The sequence below is a fragment of the Bufo bufo genome, chromosome 9, assembly GCF_905171765.1.
Source record: "Bufo bufo chromosome 9, aBufBuf1.1, whole genome shotgun sequence".
In the NCBI taxonomy this organism is placed as follows: domain Eukaryota; kingdom Metazoa; phylum Chordata; class Amphibia; order Anura; family Bufonidae; genus Bufo; species Bufo bufo.
Genome location: NC_053397.1, coordinates 147900830 through 147914250, shown reverse-complemented (window position 1 = coordinate 147914250; position 13421 = coordinate 147900830). Strand labels below are relative to the sequence as shown.

The following is a 13421-nucleotide window of genomic DNA, read 5'->3' as shown; positions in this document are numbered from 1 at the left end:
CAAGTCAGTCTAATAGTAACTGATTCTGGAATATCATGTTATTAGTAACTACATATATGAAAATTGAAATTGGGGTCTAAGTGTGACAGTTATCCTTCAATTACCCTTTTTTTTTTCTTTTTTTTTTTTTGTGATTTAGCGCATGGGGTGGTTTAATGACCCTTACTTTATTTGTTGATTACCAAAATAAATTGGCAACTGACAAGTATTTTTGTTTTCCTTTTAGGTAAAATTTTTGGAAAAATTTTTTATTTTATTTTTAAATTTATCTCTATAGTTTTATGTATAATTTTGTTTGCATGTGGTGACTGGCGATGGCTTCGGTTGATGTGGGCATTTTTTATTTTTTTTGTGTATTATTTAGTTTACTTTTTCAAATATATTTTTGGTTCATAATATGTCCACCCAACAGGTTATTTAAAAGACACTTTTTTGCACCTTTCCCCTGTAACTGGATCCTTTGGATGCCCCAGTTACAGTGGAAAACAGTTGCCTGTAGGGGCATTGCACAGTCAGATCTGATCAGGATCTGCTAAGACCCTGCAGCTCTCCTATGCCTGAGCGCCCAGAGATCACATGATCGCCAGATCCAATATATTAAGTGGCATAGCCGCTTCCTCTACTCACTGAATAGCGCTGAGTTCTGTTCATGTAGCGGAGGAGAAGGCAGAAGCAATAATAAACTTTTCTCCTCGGGGTCCCTGGCTATCAGTGACACTTTATTGTGGTGCTGTTCGTGTACAGCACTCCAGATTAGTCATGCTGCAATCGTTTATATGTGCTAACTGCTCAAGGCATAGACAGCACATATATAAATGGATGGCAGTCGTGAAAGGGTTAATATGTACCGTTAAAAGCACCCGCACAATATGCTGATTACTTTTTTTTTTTTTTTTTTCATGCGGATTCTCATGCAGCACGAAAAGGATCAGACAAAAATAATCATTTTGCCCAATCCTTGTCTCCCCTGACACATTAGTGTATTGGCCGTTCTTGGCAGGTTCGTCCGACAAGAGTTGTGTATGACCAGCTTTAGACCCTACATCTGTACAAGACTGATGTGCGGTTCAGTATCACCAGTCATGTTGGTTAATTGATCCGCATCAGTAGAAAAAAGATAGATGGACACAGCACGTCCTGTTGGAAATTTATTACAGATGCAACGTTTTTTCTGGAGAGCCTTTATCAAGCAAATTTGGTGTGCTGTCCTCCTCCTTTCTTTTTCAGTCATGTTGGTTGTCATGACCGGTTTTCCATGAAGCCATGTGGTTATCGGTTGTAATATTGGTAGCTATATAACCATGTAAAGGTAGGTGAAGGTATTCTAAGAAATAAAATACATAACGCGTGTCAAATGTACTGGGCAGTGGCTGCATGGTTCCACCTTTGTACCCTAAGTAAATGTTGGTACAACCTCAACCATCCTTCAATCCTATAGCACTTAACCTGTTGCAAGAGAGTCTAAGGGTCTTACTCTGGCTGATGCTGGGCCATAACAATATGCAAGGCGATCAGTGCTTGTTTAGTGCTTTTCAGAGAGTACATAGCAAATGATTACGCCCCCCATTCACTTTGCATATTATTGGCAGTAGACCACGTGTTCACACAGTGCAATGTGCTGCTGGCAGATTTTTGGTGCTGCATCAAATATGCAAATGTTTGAAAATGAGTGTTTGCATGAATGGTTGTTAGAGATAATTGTCCCTATCCTCGGCCTGGGTAAAAAGGGTCCTTACTTGTACAAAAATACTGGTTTTCCATTTAGAGCTAAGTTTTTATAGGAGCATGAGAATGTGCATGGATTTCTGCAAACCTCAGAGTGAACGTACCCTTATGGTTGGCAAAGCATGCTTCATTGGGGTGTGGGGTTTCGCTCTGGTAGATGGGGTAAGCGGGCGGATGGGGTAAGCGGGCGCAGTACAGAGGCAAAATACAAGTTCTTCATTCAAACGTGTTTATTCACACTTGAGGCAATTGCACAAAACAGCATGTAACTTTGTAGTCTTGGTGTTAATTCACACACAATGGAAAGTTCATATAACACAAGTCACCTTACTGGCAGTTCTGCCTCCAGTAGTCCACAGCAGGCTTTAGGGGGCCTGTTTCCCCAGCATGCGGCTCCCAGCCCTCCAGCACGGCACAAAGCCTCAGATCCCAAAGACAGAGATCTCTGCTGAGCCCAGCTGCCTATTTAAGGACAGCCAGTTGCTGCCAAAACCCGGACCGGCACTTAAACTCCGATCCAGTATTTGACCTCACCTGGCTGGAAACCAGCCCAGCTGCACATGCTGGGAGGAAAATACCTGCCTTGCCAGACACAACCCCTCACTGTTTCACAGGGGTCACACTTTAGTAGTTGGTAATAGTAACATTTCTGTAATGTAATATTGTTTCTAGAAAGACTGCAATTTTTTTTATTTTTTTGCTGAGCAGATTGATATATAGCTTTTTGGGAAAAGAGCCTGTAAATCTTGTAATTTATATATTTATACGTCTGATCTTTCTGACTTCAGTTGTACACGTGGGAGGTGTTATCAATGATTGATAGCATTCTCTGTATAAGAGTCCATTCACACGTCCGCAATTTCGTTCCGCATTTTGTGGAACTGAATTGCGGACCCATTCATTTCTATGGGGCAGCACGATGTGCTGCCCGGATACGAATTGCGAACCCGCACTTCCGGGTCTGCAATTCTGTTCCCGAAAAAAAATAGAACATGTCCTATTCTTGTCCACAATTGTGGACAAGAATAGGCATATTCTATTAGTGACGGCAATGTGCGGTCCGCAAAATGCGAAACACACATTGCCGGTTTCCGTGTTTTGCGGATCCGCAAAACACACACGGATGTGTGAATGGACCCTAAGTGTGTATACAGAGATAGCTGTACGGGGCAGTCTTAAATTCAGAGATATAAAAGTATAAATTACTGTATCTTTTTCTCTATAACATGCTGCCTTCAGATTGCATTGAAAGAGAACCAATCTGCTTTCCTGACATAGTAAATACTTGTATTCCCCATGTAATGCTGGATCATTCTTTCCCTGTTTTGCCATTCCTCTGTTATTCCACTTGAAAATGTATGACTATACTTATTGGACAGTGGGACTTGTGTGTGTGTGTGGACAATGTTTGCCTTTGTAAAGTGTTTTTGTTTTTTTGCGGGCTATGTAATGTAAACGGTCTAATTCTTGTTTTAAAGGTTTGAGATGGAAACAGCAAAAGAACCACAGAAGAAAGTCTTTAAAGCTCGCAAAACAATGAAAGCAAGTGACCGCCAACAGTTAGAAGCTGTACAGAAAGCTAAAGAGGACCTGCTTAAACCTACAGAGATAAAGCTGGTTAATGGAATCCATGAAAATGGTGATTTAGATATGAATTATACAAACAATGATAAAGAACCCATGGAGGACACACAGAATCTAAATGGCATTCTAGATATGAACAATGATCCTCACGAGGTTCCAGTTGTGAAACTGTGTGACCTAGAAGAAGGTTTTAAACCTGTTGACCAAACCAGTGACTTAAGGATGACACTTGATCTTGAACTTAATGAAAGTACTGTATGTCAAGACGATAGTAGTAAAATTGAGCCTACTGAGGCTGCTGTTCAAGCCTGCCCAACTAAAGATGATGAAGTGGTTCCTCATGGAAGCGTAGAACAAAGTGATTCAAGTGGACTGTTTCTGGAGGATCTCGCTTGTGAGCCTGAATTTTCACAGAAACAAACCCAGTCAAACATTCCCAATGAGGTGGAAAGTTGCAGCATTTTAGAGGAGGAAAGTAAGTTGGAAGATGAAAATCCTGTGGAGGATTCTAATGTCCAAGAATTGGAAAATGAAGATATGGATGTTATTTCAGAGGATCCTACTGCTAATGCAGATAGTGAAATGGAAGACGGTAATATTATTAAAGAACCTGTTGATCCAGAGCCTGTAGATTCTGTTGATGTTGGAGAAAAAGATGATCTATCTGAGGAGCAGGAAATTGAAGCCAGCAATGAGGACCTACACAGTGAAATACAGAATGTAGCGGAAACTGAAAACCATACTGAAGAGCAGGAGAGAACCGAGCCTGTAAATGAGTCGCATGATACTAATGTTTTACCAGATATCAGTGTGTCTGATAATGGATCCCCTTCACAGGCTAATAAGGAAACTTCAGAGACCGAGGGAGAGCAACAAGATATTGGGGATGAGGCTATATCAAGCAGCATGGAGGTTGACCATAACTTGAAAAATCTAGAGCAAAATATTTCTTTACCTGCAGAAGCTCCAATTGATAAATCTCTGTCAGAAATAGAGACTGGCTCTGTTTTAGAAAATACTGATGAGATGGAAACTGATGAGATTATTCCCATTCTTGAAAAGCTTGCACCAGTGGAAGATGAACTTCAGTGTGTTTCAGAGGAAAAAGCAGATGTTGCAACTGTTCCTAATAAAGAAGAAGAAAAAAGTGAAAACATTGCAGTTTCTCCAACTAAGAACGATACAAATGAGACTCTGCCAAGTGAAGCGTTTTTAGTGCTTTCAGATGAAGAAGAACCCTGTGGTGAGAGCACGCCACTGAAAGGAAACGTGTTAACTGATCAAGGTGACTTTCTGAATTTTAACCTTAAAGGGGTTGTCCCACTTCAGTAAACGGCATTATCATGTAGACAAGTAATACAAGGCACTTCCTAAGGTGCTGTGATTGTCCATATTGCCTCCTTTGCTGTCTTAATACATGATGATAAATGCCATTTGCTGAAGTGAGAAAACCCTTTAATTTACTATTGGATCAGCGCTTAACTTTAATGCCATAAGCAGAATACAGACACATGTTTTTTCAAATATCTAACATTTTTATCATTTTGTTGGTGCTGTACCCGAGCCTTTTAATTCTAGAATAGTAAATTACTATAGGAAGCCTTGTAACATAGTATATAAGGCCGAAAAAAGACATCTGTCTATCCAGTTCAGCCAGAGGAAGGAAAAAAAACTCCGTAACGTAGAAGCCAATTTTCCTCATGACTTCCTGGATTAACGACCCTTCTCCAGAAATCTAATAACTTTAACCTGTGATATTATTACACTCCAGAAATACATCCAGGCCCCTCTTGAACTCCTTTATTGTACTCACCATCACCACCTCCTCAGACAGAGAGTTCCATAGTCTCAATGCTCTTACCGTAAAGAATCCTCTTCTATGTTTGTGTGCAAACCTTCTTTCCTCCAGATGCAGAGGATGTCCCCTCGTCACAGTCCTGGGGATAAATAGATGATGAGAGAGACCCCTGATTTATACATAGTTATAAGATCTCCCCTCAGTCATCTTTTTTCCTAAACTGAATAACCCCAATTTTGATAATCCTTCTGGGTACTGTAGTCCACCCATTCTAGTTATTACTCTAGTTGCCCTCCTCTGAACCCTCTCCAGCTCTGCTTTGTCTGCCTTGTTCACAGGTACCAATCAATACCATAGCAACCTATTACATTATAACTTCTATTTTTTAGAATGGAGAAACCATTTGTGTTGTCCGATCTTAATGTTTTTAATAGATTTTGTCTGGGTCTTTGGTTTGCTTTTACTGAATAGTGGTGTCTGCTACATTATTCACAACAGCAAACAGCTGACGGAGCAGTGGCAGTGTAAGAAGGCATGTGCTTATACTGGACTACACAAAACGAGCCTTCTCTGTATGAATGTTAAAAAGCGAGTAACAATCACAATGCACAATAATCGTTGGGTTAAGTAACATTTTAAGTCGCCTCTTCTTACTGCAGATGATGTGAAAGAAGTTATTGAAGAGACAGAGGAAAGAACTAAAAATGAACAGAAAGAGCCAGAGAATAAAGAAGAACCACAAGCGGAGAAAAGTAAGAAAAGATCATTACTGTAAAAGAAATCTAGAAAACAAGGATGGTTTTTAAATTTAATTACCCGTATATACTCGAGTATAAGCCGACCCGAATATAAGCCGAGGCCCCTAATTTTACCCCCAAAAAATGGGAAAAATTATTGACTCGAGTATAAGACTAGGGTGGGAAATGCAGCTATAATGCAGAGTGTATGTGTATATAATGCACACACTCTACATTATATACACACCTCTGAAAGAGGGTGACTCAGATTGATGGGAGTCTGACTCTGACTCCCTGTATTTAATGCAGAGTGTGTGCATTATATACACACACACTCTGCATTAAATACAGGGAGCCATCCACAGATCTCCCCTCCCCTAAACAGTGCCATCCACAGATCTCCCCTCCCCTAAACAGTGCCATCCACAGATCTCCCCTCCCCTAAACAGTGCCATCCACAGATCTCCCCTCCCCTAAACAGTGCCATGATGGCACTGTTTAGGGGAGGGGGGATCTGTGGATGGCACTGTTTAGGGGGGAGATCTGTGGATGGCACTGCCATCCACAGATCCCCCTCCCCGACGCTCACAGCAGTATATTTATAAAAGAATCAGTAACTACTTTAACTTTAATCATTGCTCATTGCTGGGCTCTTTACTCTGATTATTTGGATATCTTACTTTGTTTTACCTCCGGTAATAGCAGGCAGTGCGGGCGGGCGGCGCTCACTCACGTCACGCGCCTGCTTCTCCCACGACGTCAGTGAGTGAGCGCCGCCCCCCGCACTGCCTGCTATTACCGGAGCTAAAACAAAGTAAGATATCCAAATAAATAATCCAGGGATTTACTCATTATCTCCTGGGGGGCCCCGTGGGCCCCCCTGACTTAGGGGCCCGGTCGCAATTGCGACCGCTGCGACCCCTATAGCTACGCCACTGTTGGTCTGTATTATGGCAATGTAAGTTGCCATAATACAGACCTAGACTCGAGTATAAGACGAGGGGGCTTTTTGAGCACAAAAATATGTGCCAAAAATCTCGTCTTATACTCGAGTATATACGGTAGTTGTATATGCTAAAAACCTTATCACTGCCTCAGGTGAAGATCCTGTAGGACAACTAGTAACTCGAATACTAGAAAGTCCAAAAAGTCCAATACTGACATATTTTTGCTCCGCTTTTCTCTAAAGGATCCTTAGAAGCGAGTTGTCCAGGCCTGAGAAATTTTTACCAACATCTTACAATGCCATAAACTAATAAAATAAGTAATACCCACCTTACCAGACCCTTGCTACGCCAATTCCAAAGCATCCTGCTCTCCTGCCAGTCTGTTTACCAGTCTCCAGCAACTCAACTTGTGACGAGTGCTGCCACTGATCGGCCTGGTTTGGATGCAATGGTCTCACATCGTGTTGGCACATCCTCACTGGAGCTGAGTGAACAGATGTAGGTGGTGGACCTGGAAGCACGGACGAGGGGATTGGTAAGGTATGTATTACTCCTAATATTGTAAGCTGTTGGTAAGGAATTTCATGGGGCTGGACAACGTTTTCAGGACTCCTGTCCTCTAATATTTCTTGACTATTTCAGAAATTTGAGACTTAAAGGGCTTCTGTCACCCCACTAAACTGATTTCTTTTTTTTTTGGTGTACTTATAATCCCTATCATGCGATATTGCTATACCTTATGTTAATAATTTTCGTTCAGCAGATTTTGCAAAAAACTTACTTTTATAATATGCTAATTACCTTTCTACCAGCAAGTAGGGCGTCTACTTGCTGGTAGCAGCCGCAGAAAACCGCCCCCTCGTCGTGTTGATTGACAGGGCCAGCCATTTCAAAAATCGCGCGCCTGTGTTCATTCGGCGCAGGCGCTCTGAGATGAGGAGGCTCGCCTCCTCAGCACTCCCTCAGTGCGCCTGCGCCGATGACGTCTTGTCTTTTGGTGACGTCATCGGCGCAGGTGCCTCCTTATCTCAGAGCGCCTGCGCTGGATCAACACAGGCGCGCGATTTTTGAAATGCTGACAGGGCTGGCCGGAGGAGGAGATCGCGGCTGGCCCTGTCAATCAACAGAAGGAGGGGCGGTTTTCTGCGGCTGCTACCAGCAAGTAGACGCCCTACTTGCTGGTAGAAACGTAATTAGCATATCATAAAAGTAATTTTTTTGCTAAATCTACTGAACGAAAATTATTAATAACATAATGTATGGCAATATGGCAGGATAGGGATTCTAAGTACACAAAAAAAAATAATATGAGTTTAGTGGGGTGACAGAAGCCCTTTAAAGCATTGCAGCAGTGTTGTCCAGATAACACTTTTAGAATTATGGACTGAGATGCTGAATTAATGGCAATTTTACTCTGGATCTTTTTCCTCTTAAGCCAGGTCCAGGCATGGGGGTAAATTTCTGCTATTGCTTTTGATGTGAATCTTCCTGCGTTAGATGCATATTTAAGTAGAGTTTTCGCTCTGTCTGTGTGTAACATATAGAGGCGTCCAGCCGCCAATTGTCACTACCCCAGTGTTTTCTAGAACAAAGAAACACGTTTCCCTAATAAAGTATATTATGAAAAATTCAAAAAAGAGAGCAAGAAAATAGCGGCACTCACCAAATTACTTTTCCACTCGTAGCTTTATTCCGGGTAAAATTGCAGCAGATGCGGGTCACTGCACAGAAACACAAGGCAACAGCCGTTTTGCACTAAACAGTGCTTTGTCAAGCCTCCCGTGACGTGGTAGGGGGGCGTAGTAAATACCTCACTTCTTATCATTGATAACCTGGCAGTCTTTATATGATCGTGTTGTTTTTACTATTGAATTAATATGTATTAGACTTATGGAGATGTGATTGTCTCACCTGTCTGTCTGTGACATGGTGGAGTGAGTGAGGTATTTACTACATCCCCCTACCACGTCACGGGAGGCTTGACAAAGCACTGTTTAGTGCAAAATGGCTGTTGCCTTGTGTTTCTGTGCAGTGACCCGCATCTGCTGTGATTTTACCCGGAATGAAGCTAGGAGTGGAAAAGTATTTGGTGAGTGCCACTATTTTCTTGCTCTCTTTTTTTTAAAATGATTGGACTCAATACTTTATTTAGTTGAGCACCACCGCAAGTACCGCATGAGAAGTCATATGGGTGTGAATGATGCTGGATACTAAAACCGCATTATGCAGTGCCGACTGTTTCTATATCTTCGACCATTATATTATGAAAATGTTTAACATCCCTGTCCCTGCACTATACATTACAAATAAACTAAAATGGCAGTAACACTACAGATTGGTTAGCCTGTTTTTTTGTACTTTAATTCTGTAGTGTTTACTTTTTAGAAATTGCGTTGGTTACAGAATTTCTCATTTAATCTCACATTTCTATATAAATGCAGAGTTTATGGCTTCTGTGTACAAGCAAGGAATTGATAGATGAATTTGTTATATAGCGCAATATGTATGATAAATGAGATGGCCTGTTCCGCTATGAGGATTGTGTAACTCCAATTCGCTACAGTGAGCTACGGAAACTGTGGCACACCGACCACACTTGGCTGTTTTTGTAATCCAGCCTTTTGGGGCCGGCGCTTAGTCTCTTCTTGCCAGGGAAGCCCTTTTAACAAAGAAAGGAAAAAAATAACATATACTGACCAAGGAAGTGGAGAAGAGCCTTTCTGAAAGACATTGCGGTATTGATGGATTTTCACCCAGACCGGGTTCTGAAAAATTTAGAGCTTACACCTCTACATGTCACTGGTCACATCCCAAGCACTATGTAATAGGGCTGCACGATATGGCAATTTTGTGCGATTGCGATTAGGGCCCTAAAAATTGCAATAACGATATGCGATGCGATATTTTAAGGGAATTGTGCTAGAGGTCTATTTGCTTGGATTTTCCCATATGAGCCGCTGACGCAGCTGGGTATGACATAGTTATGGGGTGGATCTGTGGAGGACGCGCTGTTATGGGGTGGATCTGTGGAGGACGCGCTGTTATGGGGTGGATCTGTGGAGGACGCGCTGTTATGGGGTGGATCTGTGGAGGACGCGCTGTTATGGGGTGGATCTGTGGAGGACGCGCTGTTATGGGGTGGATCTGTGGAGGACGCGCTGTTATGGGGTGGATCTGTGGAGGACGCGCTGTTATGGGGTGGATCTGTGGAGGACGCGCTGTTATGGGGTGGATCTGTGGAGGACGCGCTGTTATGGGGTGGATCTGTGGAGGACGCGCTGTTATGGGGTGGATCTGTGGAGGACGCGCTGTTATGGGGTGGATCTGTGGAGGACGCGCTGTTATGGGGTGGATCTGTGGAGGACGCGCTGTTATGGGGTGGATCTGTGGAGGACGCGCTGTTATGGGGTGGATCTGTGGAGGACGCGCTGTTATGGGGTGGATCTGTGGAGGACGCGCTGTTATGGGGTGGATCTGTGGAGGACGCGCTGTTATGGGGTGGATCTGTGGAGGACGCGCTGTTATGGGGTGGATCTGTGGAGGACGCGCTGTTATGGGGTGGATCTGTGGAGGACGCGCTGTTATGGGGTGGATCTGTGGAGGACGCGCTGTTATGGGGTGGATCTGTGGAGGACGCGCTGTTATGGGGTGGATCTGTGCTATGACACATAGGGCCATGAGGGGGGCCAGCATAAGACATATAGCATCTTATGCTGGTCCCCCTCATGGCCCTATGTGTCCTAAACTGCGCACATAACTGGATTTGTGTGTAAAGTATTTTACTAGTGTGTAAAACAAGCTCTCTCCTATTGATAACATGGCCGCCTCTGTACTCACTGTCACTATGAATGCACTGCAGCGAGCTGGCCGGCCGGCGCGTGACTGACGTCACTTAGTAACGCTCCTGCAGTGCATTCATCGTGACAGTGAGTACAGAGGCTGGACCTGTTATCAATAGGAGAGAGATTGTTTCACACACTAGTAAAATACTTTACACACAAAGCCAGTTATGTGCGCGGGGCCCCTTCATATATAATCGTGGCATTTTCGAGTCGGCCAAATCGCCATATCGCATTTGCCGATTATCGCGATTCATTAATTTTGCGTTATATCGTGCAGCCCTACTATGTAACATAACCTTGTTGCTGAGTGAAAGGGGTCACATGATGTCTGTATGTTGTATGTATTCATTATATTTCTGTCTGAACAGGTGAACTTTGCCGCCGGAAGCGTTCTAAGTCTGAAGATTTGGACAGCCAGAGCTCAAAGAGGAGGCGGTTTGAGGGTGAAGAGTATGAGGCAGAACTAAAGGTTAAAATCACAGCTGGTGATAATCTGAATGAGAAACTGCAGAAGGTACAGCGTTACTGTTAATATCAGATTATGTGTAATGCTGCATTTAGGCACCTAAAAGATCAGTCCAGTCAAAAATGAAATTCCGACATCACATGATGTTCCCAATGTTGTAAATTCTATTCGATTTTTTTTAATATATAAATTATATAATAAATTCTAGCATACAATGTGCTAGAAAGAAAATGGAGCCATCCTTCTCTGACATCCAAATGAACAGCTAATCTTGGCACAGACAGAAGGCAGTACAGTACATGTAGCATTGCACTGTTCTGTAAAGAGGAGTTACTACACAGCCAATACAGTTTTTCTCGCTCATATCTTAGGGGGACACAGGACCGTGGGTATAGTTTGCTGCTGCCACTAGGAGGCGACACTAGGCTGAAATCTGTTAGCTACTCCCCTGCAGGCTATACCCCCTCCAGCCTGGAGCGAGCATGTCAGTTTTTTAGCTTAGTGTTGTAGGAGGCAGACCTCCCTGCTTAGCAGGGTGGCTCTTTTTTTAAAATTTTATTTATTTTTCAATTTTTTTTAATAGGTTTCCTGGATGGGGCATAGATTCGCATGGCTTTTGTCTCCCTGGGAGGCTGGCCGGTGTCGGTTGTCCCGCCGCTTTGCCTCCCCCCAAGAAGACAAAGCGGACCAGGGCAGCCTCGCTCCCCTGCTTCCCGCCAGCAAGAGGGCCACCTACTCTCCAGCCCTTCTCTGCCCGGACCCCTGCTGCCTTGTGCCAGCGGTCGTGGTGGTGGCCCTGCTGGTACAAGATTAAAGGACGAAGACCACAGATGAAGACAGGTGAGTATCAACCCTGTCTCCCATCCCTGCCTGTAGGGGGTAGCGATGTATCCCACCCACCTGTCGCCCATCTTGGACTCCCCACATTCAGTACGGCATGGGTTAATCCTGGCGGCGACATCTCATGTTAACCGCGCATGGGGGGGCGGCTCCCTCCCTCATCCCCTCCAGTTCCAGGGGCTCATATCGCTGCATGCGGCACTCTCAGTGGCCACTTCCTACATTCGGCCGCCATTCATTTTACATACATCCCCGGCTAATGGCGGCTCCATGCGCCGCACAGTGAGAGCGGGGGCCGTGGCTTCCTCTACATCGGCCCGCTCTGCCGTCCTTCTCAGAGTTGGAGGGGGCGGAGCTTATTCTCCCGCCGCGGCAATGCTTCTTCCCCCTTCCTGTCGGCTGCAGGGTGAGACACAGAACTGGGACCGCCATTTTTTTGGTAGATCGCTACCCCCTCCAGCATAGAGCGTCACAATGTCTCATCCGGCCAATACCTCCCCTCAGGCACTCTGCAGGACCACCTACTATGCCTGCACTTCATGCTCAGTAAAGTTCCCTCGTGGCCAGTCACTATCGCTATGCTCTGCATGCCATGCACCTGCACAGAGCCGTCCCTCCATTCTACAGCAGCCCACAGAAGTGCAGGACCATCCTGGCTGTGGGGAACCCAACTGGGCAAGGTCCCTGTCCCGGGCAGTGGACGACCTCTCTAAAATCTCCCATTTCACCCTTTCTTTGCTTGGTCGTTTGGTTGAGAATTCGCCACCGCAATCCACACCGTCGCAAGGTGTACAAACTAGAAGCAGACTTCCTAGTAAGCGTCCCAGAGCAGGCCACCGTTCCTCCTCTGATGCCACAACATCCCCTCTCGGCTCCCGATCACAGGCGTCCTCCCTCTTACACGACATGCTTTCGGAGGGTGAGATTGGGGATACGGAAATGGACCCGGGGCACTCTTCTCAGATTGCATCCATGGTGGATAGCCTGATATCTGCTATATGTGACACCTTTTAGGTTCAGGAGGAACTCCCCTCCACCAGTTCAAGGCAGACACCTAAGTCTTTCCCGTTACACAATGACTTTTCTGTTTTTGTCACAAAAGCTTGGGACCAGCCAGGTCTACGCTTCATTGTTCCTAAGCGATTGGACCTACTATATCCTTTTCCAGGCGATTGCGTGGAAAAATGGGCTTCTCCTCCGAGGGTGGACCCACCGGTCGCTCGCCTGGCTAAGAAAACGGCTATCCCGTTGGCGGATGGCTCCTCTCTCCAGGCCCCGGTAGACCGTCTCATAGAATCACTCTCCAAGTCTGTCTTTGCGGCTAGTGGTTCAGCCTTACGACCAATTTTCGCCTCTGCATGGGTAGCCAAGGCGGTATTGGAGTGGGCCCTCCGTTTGAACCAAGACCTAGTGTCCGATCTTGCCCCTGCTGAGCTCCAGTCCTTAGCACTCCAAATTTCTCAGGCAGGGAAGTATCTCTGC

General features: G+C 44.7%; 1 protein-coding gene across 6 annotated transcripts in view; it reads left to right on the top strand.

Annotated features, from left to right (window-relative positions):
• Positions 1-13421, top strand: part of LOC120979080 (activating transcription factor 7-interacting protein 1-like) — a 107959-nt gene that overhangs the window by 46411 nt on the left and 48127 nt on the right. For all 6 annotated transcript variants that reach the window (XM_040407624.1, XM_040407620.1, XM_040407626.1 and 3 more), the window contains 3 exons: positions 3204-4594; positions 5767-5859; positions 11002-11147. In XM_040407624.1, coding sequence (XP_040263558.1) covers positions 3211-4594; positions 5767-5859; positions 11002-11147 — 1623 coding nt within the window. In that variant the 5' untranslated portion in view covers positions 3204-3210. The remainder of the gene's footprint in view (positions 1-3203; positions 4595-5766; positions 5860-11001; positions 11148-13421) is intronic.